Below are 12,639 nucleotides of genomic sequence, written 5' to 3'. Positions count from 1 at the left end.
CAGCCTCGCCCTGGCTGGGACCACCTTCACCCTTCTTGGGGTTTGAGCTGCTGGAGTACTATCACAAATCGCTCTCTCCAGTGTCCCATGTCTCTCGACGATCTCGCTCCCCCAGACGCAGGGGATACGCACCAAGGGAGTGGTCCAGGTCACCTTCCCAAGAACAGTGCCCATGCTGCCATGGTCGCCCCTATCACGCGGGGCATAGACACCACCGGCAGTCTACCAGGGAAAGATCCCCACAGACGGTCCCGTATCCCTGAGGGCAATCGCGAACGGGGACAGAGACTCAAGTATCTCAGGGGGAACTGGTTACGGAACCCCGAGATTTTCCCTCACAAGCTTCCAGCGAGCAGATGTACCATCGCCAACAGGAACCGGAAGGGTCCAGAGAGGCATATCCTAGTGTTTCCTCGCTCTCCTCCCTGGACGAGGCTACGGCCCCAGGGGACATCCATCCTCCGGACGATCTCATGCAGTTTCAAGAGCTGTTTAAAAGGGTGGCCTTCACGCAAGGCATCCAGACAGCAGAGGTGCAAGAGAAACACCATAAGCTCCTCAAAAATCTGAGACCTCCGGCCTCCTCCAAAATAGCAATACCGCTTGGCGAAGCAATCTTGGAGTCCGCCACTACAATATGGCAGACCCCTGCGACTATTCCGCCTGTCCACAAGAGAGCGGACAAGAAATACTTGGTGCCGGCGAAGGGCATGGAGTTTCTGTTCAGCCACCCACAACCAAATTCCTTGGTGCTAGAGTCGTCGCAACAAAGATCAAAGACATCTCAAGTCAAGACAGGGAACAGACAAAGATGCCAAGAAGCTAGAGCTGTTCGGCAGAAAGGTCTACTCCTCCTCCGCACTACTGTTGCGAATGGCAAATTACGCAGCGCATCTAGCGAACCACAATTTCAACAACTACACTAGGTTAACGTCCCTCATGGACTCGCTTCCAGAGGACAAGAAACCGGTGCTCAAGGCCGTCGTGCAAGAAGGCTACGCGGCCTCGAGGACGGGAGTTCAGATCGCCCTGGATGTTGCGGACACAGCAGCATGCTCCACAGCTACGGCAGTGGTGATGCAAAGGGAGTCCTGGCTCCAGACTTCGGGTATACCGAGGGATCTGCAGGCAAAGATCGTCGATCTTCCCTTCGACACGCAGAAGCTGTTTGCTGAATCAACTGACCCAGTCCTTCATTCCAGTAAAGATTCAAGAGCCACACTTAGGACCCTGGGGATTTACACCCCTCCATACAGAAAGAAAAAGTACTACCCTCAACAAAGACGGTACCAGTACCAGCCACAGTGTCCCCAGTACCACAGGGGTTACGAGCAAGGGCAACATCAACAGCACCAGCAGTACAGAACTCCCAGGCGACGTTCCCAACAGAGCCGTGCGTCCTCGGGGCAGGGCCAAAGGCCACAAGTTTGACACACAGATCCAGGGCTGCGCCATCACTACCATCGCACAATGTCAGCCGAAGCTGTTACTCCACCATCGCCTCCGACCATTCTACGACCAGTGGCAAAGGATCACCACAGACAAATGGGTGCTGGAGATCATAGCCCCGGGGTACGCGATCCCCTTCCAGTCGCTCCCACCGCCACAACCTCCACCCAGGCCCCACCTGCAGAATGCCTCCCACGTAGCGAGGCTCAAGCAGGAGGTAGACCATCTCATGCTCATAGGGGCAGTGGAAAGAGTGCCGGAGCAACTGCAAGGGAAAGGGTTCTACTCGAGGTACTTCCTCACGGAGAAAAAGACAGGAGGCTGGAGGCCCATCTTAGATCTTCGAGGCCTCAACCGGTACCTGCGCAAGCAACGCTTTCGGATGATCACAATCGCCTCCATCCTTACGGCACTGGACGATGGAGATTGGTTCCCAGCCCTCGACTTACAAGACACGTATTTTCACACAGCTATCCATCCGGCTCACCGACGATTCCTCCTGTTCATGGTAGGCAAAGAACATTTTCAATACAAGGTCCTACCGTTTGGCCTCTCCTCGGCCCCCAGAGTCTTCACCAAGACCTTGGCAGTGGTGTCAGCCTACCTGCACGGACAGGGGGTATTTATATTCCCGTATCTGGACAACTGCCTACTCAAAGGGGCCTCGAAGGAAGAGGTACTATGCATGATACGCGTCACAGCAGGCACGTTCTCTTCGCTCGGCCTGGTTATCAATCTGGCAAAATCAAAGATAGACCCCACACAGGACATAGAGTTCATAGGGGCACGCATAAATTCTATTACAGCAAGAGTGTATCTACCAGAGACTCGCTTTTGGGCCATCGGCTCCCTCGTGCAAGTCATCACCTTCAGCCCTACGGTGCCGGTTCTGACGTGCTTACAGGTGCTGGGCCACATGGCAGCAGCGACATTCGTAGTACAGAACGCCAGGTTACACATGCGCAGCATGCAGCACTGGCTGGCGAGCGTATACAAACCAGCAGCACACACCGTTCACAGGGTGGTGTCGCCCACAACAGAGGTGCGCAGATCTCTGCAATGGTGGGTAAACCCCAAGAACATGCTGACAGGGGTACCCTTCCACCAACCACAAATATCGGTTTTTCTTACTACAGATGCCTCCCACATAGGGTGGGGAGCACACATGGGCGAAGAGGTGACGCGAGGACTGTGGTCCTCCACGGAACAGTCACTGCACATAAATATACTGGAGCTCAGAGCAGTGTTCAACGCCTGCAGACACTTTCGAGACCATAAACAAGGCAAAGTAGTCGGGATCAGTACAGACAATACCTCCACCATGTTTTATATAAATCGGCAAGGAGGAGCTCGGTCCCATGCCTTACGTGCGGAAGCAGTCCGGTCGTGGAACTGGTGCATCGCCAACAATATAACCTTGAAAGCCTCGTACTTACCAGGCGCTCACAATGTGAAGACAGACCAGCTGAACAGGCATTTCGCACTCACGCACGAGTGGCAGATCCGTCCCGATCTGCTACGACTGATTTTTCACGCATGGGGCTTTCCCCAGATAGACCTGTTTGCCACTCAACACAACAAGAAGTGCCCACGATTCTGCTCCAGGGCAGGACTGGGACGAGGGTCCCTGGGGGACGCATTTGCGATCTCCTGGAGGGGCCCCCTGCTTTACGCTTTTCCTACCACAGTGCTGATCCACAAAGTCTTGCAGAAGGAGCTCGAATGATCCTGATAGTCCCAACGTGGGATCGACAGCAATGGTTCCCCCTACTCCTGCGCATGTCGGACCGTCCACCGATGCCCCTTCCGGTTCCGCCGGATCTGCTGACGCAAGCCCAGGGGTCCATAGTGCATCCGCACCCCCAAGGCCTGCGACTACAAGCGTGGTTAATCCATGGCTCAGCTCCCTAGAGAGCACATGTACGGAGGAGGTGCAGCAAGTCCTAGAAAGTAGCAGGAGGACTTCCACCAGGGAGACCTACAAGCAGAAATGGACTCGCTTCACAGCATGGTATTCTACCAAACAGCTAGCCCCCCTTTCAGTGCCTATACCTGTAATATTAGAGTATTTACTGGACCTCAAGAGAGGAGGACTCTCACTATCCTCGTTAAAGGTCCACCTTGCCACCATTTCGGCGTTCAGACACGAAGAGGAAGGGCACACGGTGTTCGCCCATCCCATGGTTACCAGGTTCCTCAAAGGGTTGGTAAACCTATACCCCCCTCGGAAACCGCTTCCACCTTCGTGGAACTTGGACCTGGTGCTTAATGTGCTAACGGGACCACCGTTCGAGCCTTTGGCCACGGTTTCCCTCCACCTCCTTACGATAAAGACGACCTTTCTTCTCGCAATCACGTCAGCTCGCAGGGTGAGCAAGCTTGCGGCAGTTATGGCAATGCTACCCTGCACTGTTTTTTCCAAGGAGGCGGTGACTCTACAGCTGCATCCAGCCTTTGTTCCTAAGGTTTCTTCAGAGTTTCATATTAACGAACCTATTGTTTTACCCTTGTTTTATCCAAAGCCTCATAACTCTAACAAAGAGGCGCGCCTACACCTCCTGGACGTGAGGAGGGCGCTGGCCTTCTATATAGACAGGACCAAGTCCTTCCGGAAAACGGATAGACACCTAGTCTCTCTCGCTCCCAAATCGAAAGGAGAAGGTCTCTCTTCACAGAGAATCTCGAAGCACATCGTATCCTGCAAAAAATGTGCTACGAACTCAAAAAGACTCCTTTACTGGCCATGCCCAGGGCTCATTCCACTAGGGCGGTGGCGGCATCAACAGCCTTTTTCAAGGGCGTTGCGCTAAAAGACATTTGCAGAGCGGCGACCTGGTCATCCTGTGACACCTTCGCCAAGCACTACGCCCTTCACAGGGTATTCCAAGAGGATACCCAGCTCTCGACAGCGGTCCTCTCGGGGACAAGCTGTACATGATCCGATTACCCACCTCCTATCTTGGGTTACTGCTGGGTAGTCACCTAATGTGGAGCACCCACGGGGACACTCGAAGAAGAAAGACAGGTTACTCACCGTAGTAACGGTGGTTCTTCGAGATGTGTCCCCATGGGTGCTCCACTACCCGCCCATCCTCCCCGCTTCGGATCTCTGTTTAGTGTTTTGCAGGAGCATCCGAGGCGGTTGGTCAAGGAACTGGTGGGGACCGGATTGCGCACGTGGCCAGGAGCGCGCAAGGGAGCGGCGCGCACCGGCGCATGCGCAGTCCAGCAGAAACTGCTTGGAAGATCCGATCTGCGGCGCCGGGCGAGCCCGACACCTAATGTGGAGCACCCACGGGGACACATCTTGAAGAACCACCGTTACTACGGTGAGTAACCTTTCTTTATCAGGCAGCAGTTAGAACTGGATGGGTGTTGGATTTTAAAAATCTCACTTCGGTCAAATATTCTTTTGGTTTTTATCAATAAAACATCAAAATGTTGAAACGTTTAGTGAATTTTTGATTAATTAAGAAGCTGTTGAACAAAGTCTTGATGAAGCTGGTTTTGATCAGTTCAAAGAATGAGATTTGACCCCTATCTTAAGTGCCGATCTAAAAATAACATTATTGGGAAAATAAAGAAATGTCTGTGTGTGCATGTCTCCTGCTACAGAATGTCTTCTTGTCCCCTTACAGCTGAATCCCAGAGAGTGACTACGTGCTCTGTAAAGAAGCATTTCTGTTTCACTAATTCTAGATTTACATGCCAGTAGTGGCATTGAGCAATACTGGAAGTCGTAATCTCTTTGGTAGTCCAGTAAATTTATCAGAAGTAATTTTATAGCTATGAACACCCCATTGTTTTCCATGTAACAGTCTCTATCTTTCTTGTAGATGAAATTCCATTGAGAAGTGTGTAGCTGTACTTTTATTCTAACAAAAGGACACATCCAGACTTCCTGAAGTCCTTTTTCTTCACTCTTACTTATAGCCAGGCCTTGGAGGGCAAAGGAATAGGTAGTTTACTTCCTGACTGAGTAAAATATTGATCAGTAATACTTTGCCCTTCCCTAACACCTTTCATTTGAAAATTATTATGTTTTGCTGACACTGAGTTAAAGTACCTTGTAAGGCAGGTAAATAGTATCTCCATTTTACAGCTGTAGAAACTGAGGCATGACAGTAGATAATGCTGCTGTTTTCAAAGGGGCACCCAACCCTTCCATGAGAGTCTCAAAGGGTATCCAGTTCCCTTTGAAAATTCCAGCCCAAGAGACTTTTCTGTGGCCAATCCCACAATAGTATCCAGGCCTCCTGATTCTCATGCTTTAAACTCATGACTGTGTTGTCTTTTGTTAATGGCTGTGTGCCTTAGTTGAGGTTTACAAAAGAAGTGGGCTTTTCAGTCGTGTGAAGCGTGCTTGACTGAGCTAACATGATTGGACAACACACCCTTTTTGCGTGTCAAGACAGGGCCTTGGTTATTAATCCAGAAGTTATAGCAGCTGCCTGGCTTGAGCTTTTGTACGGGATAAGGGAATTAATCAGTGAGTCAACCTTTCATTATCTGTTCTGCTCACAGATTAAACAATGGAATCAATTTTTCTGAAGACCTTTTGTGCCTTTGATTGATTAAAGCACAAGATTGGGAGTTGTGCGATCTGAGGTTATTTAACTGGATCTTCGCTCTAGTCACTGCACTTCTGTGTGCCTGAATTTCCTCATATTGAAAATGGTATAACAACTCTGACCAGTCCAGCAGGGTAGTGGGGATTAATCTATTCATGTTCTTAAAGCATGCTGTGATTTCAACTGTACGTGTGCTGTAGTAACATAAAGTACCACCAACATTTCTCAAACAACTCTTCTGTCAGGCAGAACTTTATAACTTAGTTCAAGGGCAGAAGCTTGGTGAGGATTTAGGAGTACCTTAGTGCTATATTGCTTGAGCTGTATTTCATTCTGGTGCTCTGCTCCCTTATTATTAATCAGGCAGTCCATGGGGTGCCTCCGAATCCTGAGGAAGGCAGGCAGAAAGCTGAGACAACTTCCAGCAGCCAAGTTCCTACACCACCAAAGGAGTTGTCAGTAGCCAATGGTACTTCCCATACCTCTTTGCCGAAGAAGGACACAAGAGTGAAAGACAACTCAGAATCAAAACTCACCATGAAAAGTGCTGGTTGGACTTGTAGGGAATGTTCTCAGTGGAACCCAGATCGGGAAAACTATGTGTCCCATATGAAGAAAAGCCATGGAAAGGTAAGGAGCCGAATTAAACCTTCCAACGGGGTTCCCTCTCATTTATTCCATCCGCAGGCCAAACACATTTTGTTACGTGCACGAGGGCATGTGCAGATCTGCACCACCAGTAGAAACACCTTCAGCCCACTGTGGGTGGCCGGCTGTGGGCGCTCTGCTAATCAGCTGGGTGGCACCTGAATCTCTCCTGAGTGGCTGCCCAAGCACTCAGCTTGCAGGGAGCCCTGCCTTTCCGGTACGTTTCTGTCTGCATACAAACTTTTCGGAAGTAGAATTTTCAATCATGTAGATTGCAATCAAAAAGAAACCCAGTAGCTGTTCACCACAGCCAGAAAAAAGAACTTGACTTGATCTGCTGTGAGCATATTGGTCTCCTTGAATGGCATGAGCTATTCTTCAGCAGGTCGCCCTTTTTTCAGCTTCTCCCCTTACCGTATGTCACATCCAGGTTTCTTTTCTTCGCGCTTTGGTAAGCGTATCTGTTCCCGTCACTGCTATGTCAGCTATGCTGGCTGGGGTTCCCTGCTTTGTACAGATTGCAATTGGGTTGTGTGTGCTGGTTCCCTCAGCAGTTGTCAATGTGCTTCACTTAGTACTGTGAGCTGGCCATGAAAATAGCTGTTCCACACTGCTAACCAACTCAGCACAACATAGATAGCAATATAAGTAAACGTAATTGGAAGTAACCTTGTAGTTTACATGGAGCGTGGCCTCCATCCATAGGTTTGTTGAAAGCTGATGGGGGAAATGTCTGCTGTTAGATATCTGACCCCGAGAGAGACAATTGTAATAAATTTGTGCAAGGGGCAGAGGTGAGGCTTCTGTTGGAACCATAAATCTGGATTTTCTGATTTGTGCACGCCTACAATCTTGTGTTGTACTGACATATGGTTTTGCACAGATTGGGGTCAGAATGGGCTTTTCAGGGCTAGCCCTGGCTCATTGACAAAACATAGACTAGGTTCTCTGGCAGTCAGACTCTTAAAACTTTGAGGTAAATGTGTTGAATTGCATGTAATTGAAGCCTGGTGAACAGCAGGCACAGAAGTCTGCTTTGTGCCATTGCATAAATACAAGAGGAGAAAAAATGGGAGTGGGGGGGGGTGGACGTACTTATTAAATATTGATTATTGGGGGGGTTTGTTTTTTTAGAAATGAGCAAATGCATGTATGTGAGATTTAACTTTGGTAAAAGCAGATGACACACAGTGGTTCACTCTGTGGAGGATGTCGGATGGGAAACAAACGTTTAGAGAGATCTGGAAGTAGTTACTAGATCACAGTGTGATCCGAATGCTACCTTGGCTTGCTCTTGGGAGAAGAGAATGAGTAGGTGGATTTGACTCTGTCTAGAGTCTGTTTTTCCTCCTCTGCCCTGAGAAGGGATGAGACAGGAGAAGGTTGATACCTAGTACTTTCCCCCGCTCCCATCCCAACATTAGCACTACGGCCGTGGCCACACTAGCCCCTCTGTTTGGACTCCCCTGATTTCAAAAGCCCCTTCTTCCCAAAACCAGATGGTAAGAAGGGTCTTTTGAATTCAGGGGGCCGTTTCGAAAGGCCCCCGGCTACACAGGTGGCGTGTGTTTCGAAACCGGCAGTTTCGAAGTGTGGGCAGCTGCAATTATGCTAATGAGGCACTGCATATTCATGGCAGCACTTCATGAGCATGTTCCAAAGTGCCACATTACCATGCTAGTGGGGACCAGAGAAGCACATAGTTCTGGGAGGACTGAGTGTATAATGGGCACATGGGCAGTGGATTAGTTTCATGCAGGATCCTAGAGTGAAGCCAACTTCTTTCTGTCAAGAACCTTTCCTCTTGATGCCAAGGTGGCTGTCTGGGCTTGCAGATAACGCTCTCCTGGATTAGGTCTTCTGTTTACACCAAATCTTCCTCTTTCAGTGGTGAGGGCCATCTTCTGTTGTTAAGGAGGAAACGGTAATCCAGTCCCCCTCTCTCCTCAGGAGCACAAAGATGTTTTCTTCCTACCACTAAGAAGAGAGGAAAGAGCCGTTGGTGTCCAGTAGCAGCAGTAAATAATAAAAGCAAAGGGTTGTTCTTGAGCTGCTTCTGATCTTTACCTGCTTAAAAGTGAGATGAGCAAGGACAGTCCATCTTTGGGCTGACTAACTTGGGGATCCCAAAAATCTTAAAATTGTTCTTGGGCGGGGTCTCAGTGGAAGGGATCTCTCTCTGGGTGTAAGCACTGTGCTGCTCCATTGCTAGTCATTCCTTCATTCGACCCAAGCAGACAGAAGTAGCTAGCTGTCTTCTGTTGTTAAAAGATGTCTCTGTTTCTCTGCTAGTCTGTGAAGAGATACCCCTGTCGGCAGTGTGAACATTCGTTCAATGACTTCAGCAGTCTGCGCAGACACATTCGCAATAATCATGACACAGCAAAGAAAGTTTACACTTGCGGGTGAGTATCCAGTGCTGCTTTCCCAGAAATTAGTCCATCTTTCACGTTCAGAAGCCCTTGGTAATGGATAACGTCTGCTCCTGTCTGCTCCAGAATGCAAATGACACTCGAGGTGAGTAAGAAGAATTGGATGGACATGAGTAACTTTTTGGCTAAGCTAGGTCCTTGCTCTCGACTGCATAGTTTTCCCCCGTAGTCTTGGGGTGAGGTTTAGAACTGAGCTCTGCAGATGTATGTGAGAGTACAGTCACACACCAGCAGAAAGGCCAGTGAAACACTGGGCCTGATTCTCATGCTGATAAATTGTATGGTCAATTATTTGACGCTCCTTTGATTTGTTGGAAATATATTCAAGAGGACAATTGCCAGTATCAGTCCGGTTTATAACTAAAACCCAATAATACTGTTGTGCAGGAGAAAAGTTCAGTACAAACCCAGTCTTCAGGAAGCTGTTTTGTGCAGCACTGTTGCCTTCAACTTGCACTTAAGGAGTATTTATAGGATGGGTTTAAAGTGATAAAACTCTTGACTCATCATTAAAATCCAGCCCGTCATTTTACTCCAGTTCCTTAATCTGTTCCGTGCCTTTCTTATTTTTTGTTTGGAATACTAGCTTTCCAGGTACTGGTCTCTGAAAATACCCTGAGTTTGACAAGTTTCCTATCTGCTTGTGTATGCCCATTTATACTGTTGCAGCGTGTTGCAGGATTCCTGGGTTCTAAAGATCATCAAGGAAGGATAATCCATTCCATTCCTACGTAACCCATATACACGCATTCCGTCCCCGTCCCTCTTCAGGGACACTTCTCATGTGTGCATTCTAGGAGAAGAAATAAAACGCCTTCTGCAACTGTGAGCCGCAGAGCTGGTCCCATCCCAGCACCGAGGGAAGGGTTTTTACTCCCACTATGTATTGATCCAAAAGCAAGCCAGTAGGTGGAAACCAATCCCAGGTCTTTGAAACCTAAGCACGTTTGTCAAACTGCAGAACTTCACGATGATTATCCCAGTGCTGAAACAGAGAGGCTGCTTCTGAGCTATTTTCTCCAAGCTGCAGGCCCACCAACTGGGGAGGGGGGCAAAGGGGACAGTTGCCCCTGGATCCGGCATTTCAAAGGGGCCTGGAGCTCTAGCTGCTGCCACCGCTGCTACTTCAGCAGTGGTGGAAGCCAGAGCTCTCGGCCCCGTTGAAGTGCCACAGCAGCACTACTCAGCACGTCTCTGAGAAAGGCGCGGTGGCCAGAGCTGACTAGTCTGGGCCCCGTCCCTTCTACCCTCGGCCCCCACTTCCATAGCTAACTTGACTTTTAAGTAGAGGGAGTATTTTGGCAGATGAACATAGATAATAAGTGGTAGTAAATGTAGTGTAGGGTGCAGTCCTGCATTTTATGAGATGATCTAATAGATGTTTTTAGTTTCTGCATTCAGAACAATCTCTTAGCGGCTCACAGTTCTGCATTACCAATAGGCTGCCTGCAGTTTAGATCAGGAGACTTGTGCTTTTCACTTGACTAGTAATTTTCTTCCTTTGTTTTTAAGGTACTGCACAGACGAAAATCAAACATTTTCTCAGCCTTCTCTGCTGGAGAATCACATCTCTCTCATGCATGGCATCAAAAACCCAGACCTGTCACTGATGGCCAATGAAAAAGCTCTGGAGAGTAACTCAACAAAAGTAATTTATGTGGTTGTTTGAAAAAATAAATGTATTTGACTTGTTTATAAACATGCATGCATATCCCCCCTGGCCTTGGGCTCATGAGCTGCCTGTGGCTGTATTTCAGTTAAAGTGTGGCTGGTTGAGCCCTCCTTCCCTATTCTCTGTCTACCAGATAGCAAGGGTAATTTGGGACATTTGTCCCGCAAACAGGGTGGTGGGGATGGGGGCCCCAGCTCAAATGGGGCATCAGCCCATACTCCCTGTAGGGCAGATTGTGTGTGTCTTGTGGCTCTCAAACTTCTGAAAATGATCCAGTGCAGCTCAGAGGGTTAGTTTGGCCACCTCTGAAATAGACTCACAGGATTTATGTAGTGTCAGAGGGGTGGCCGTGTCAGTCTGTATCTTCAAAACCAACTAGAAGTCCTGGGGCACCTTATAGACTAACAGATATTTTGGAGCATAAGCTTTTGTGGGCAAAGACCCACTTCATCAGATGCATGAGTGTGGGGAGGGGAGGGACGGTTCAGAGGAGGATTTAAAGGGGGGGTCTCGGTGAAGGGGAGGGCCAGAACTGACAAGGTGATTCAGTCAGGGTGGAAATGGCCCATTACCGGTAGTATACATCAAGAGAGGAGAAAACAAGTCAGATCAGTCATGGGGGATGTGGCCCATTGTCAGATTCTAATGTGGAGGTGTGAACACCAAAAGCAGAGCAACTGCTTTTGTAATGGACCAACCACTCCCAGTCTCTTAATCCCTCCTCCCCCACACCTCATGCATCTGACAGAGCGGGTCTTTGCCCACAAAAGCTTACGCTCCAAAATATCTGTTAGTCTATTATAAGGTGCCGCAGGACTTCTAGGATTTACATAGAGTTATATCCTAGAAACTTGTACATGTGTCCAGGGTTATTTACAGGAGTATCATCTAGTTAACAGTGTAAGGTAGAGAACAGACAGAAGTCCTGTGCCTGAAACAAAACTCAGAGTTAGGGAGCAAAATTTATAACCCTATATTTGCTCTGTATAGTTTTAATGGGAAGAGCAGAATTCTACTTTATTGCTGAAACTTTACATACTGGGACTTCACCAAAAGGAGAATTTTTCTGGGAAGTTTGTGAAAATCTGTTTAGCCATTTTCAAATGATTCTAAGGAGAAATCAAGTTAGTGCATAAGCTAAGTACCTTTGCTCACCCTATAAAAAATGATCCACAATTCTTCTTTTTTCAATTTGGTGGCTGGGTCACATCTTACAAATGGCTGACCTTTAAAATTTCAAACACTCACACATTCCCCCCACCTGAATCTAAGATCTCTGCCTTGGAAGTCCTTTGTTTTATCTCCTTACCCTTAGTTATACCTGTGTATAATTCTGAATAATAACCTGTTCTTCTTCGAGTGGTCCCCGTGGGTGCTCCACAATAGGTGTCGGGCTCGCCGGCGCCGCAGATCGGAAATCTTCCAGCAGTTTCTCCTGGATCACGCATGCGCCGGTGCGCGCCGCCCCCCTGCGCGCCCCCAGCCGTGTGCGCGATCCGTTCCCCGCCAGTTCCTTCTCAACCGCCATCAGCTGCAGACGGAATCCGCTCAGGCTAAGGCCAGAGTCAGATTACTTAGTGGTTTTTTTTCCACGTGTAATTTGTTGTTTCGGTTATTAAACACAAAAAAAAAAAAAGAAGAGAGAAAGCAAAGACAAAGAGAATATCAGCAAAAAAAAAGAAAAAAGAGAGGTGCGGAGAAGAGAAGAGCGGACGTGAAGGCCATTTAGGCCGCCCACTGCCGCAGGCTGGTGATTGCTATTTGGGGTGGAAAGGCACGGATTAAGTGCTAAGTACCCTATTAATAGTAAAGGACTCACCGCAATGGCCTCTTCAGGTTTTAAAAAGTGTGAGTCATGCCGTGAAGC

At 48.5% G+C, this 12,639-nt stretch overlaps 1 protein-coding gene across 3 annotated transcripts in view; it reads left to right on the top strand.

The window, feature by feature from the left end:
- The window catches only part of ZNF592 (zinc finger protein 592), a 76,051-nt gene that overhangs the window by 51,583 nt on the left and 11,829 nt on the right, over positions 1-12,639 (top strand). For all 3 annotated transcript variants that reach the window (XM_075006677.1, XM_075006679.1, XM_075006678.1), the window contains exons 6-8: positions 6,384-6,650; positions 8,961-9,073; positions 10,613-10,748. In XM_075006677.1, coding sequence (XP_074862778.1) covers positions 6,384-6,650; positions 8,961-9,073; positions 10,613-10,748 — 516 coding nt within the window. The remainder of the gene's footprint in view (positions 1-6,383; positions 6,651-8,960; positions 9,074-10,612; positions 10,749-12,639) is intronic.

The sequence above is a fragment of the Carettochelys insculpta genome, chromosome 12 (genome assembly GCF_033958435.1).
Source record: "Carettochelys insculpta isolate YL-2023 chromosome 12, ASM3395843v1, whole genome shotgun sequence".
Classification (NCBI taxonomy): Eukaryota; Metazoa; Chordata; order Testudines; family Carettochelyidae; genus Carettochelys; species Carettochelys insculpta.
This window is presented reverse-complemented; position numbering and strand designations above follow the sequence as displayed.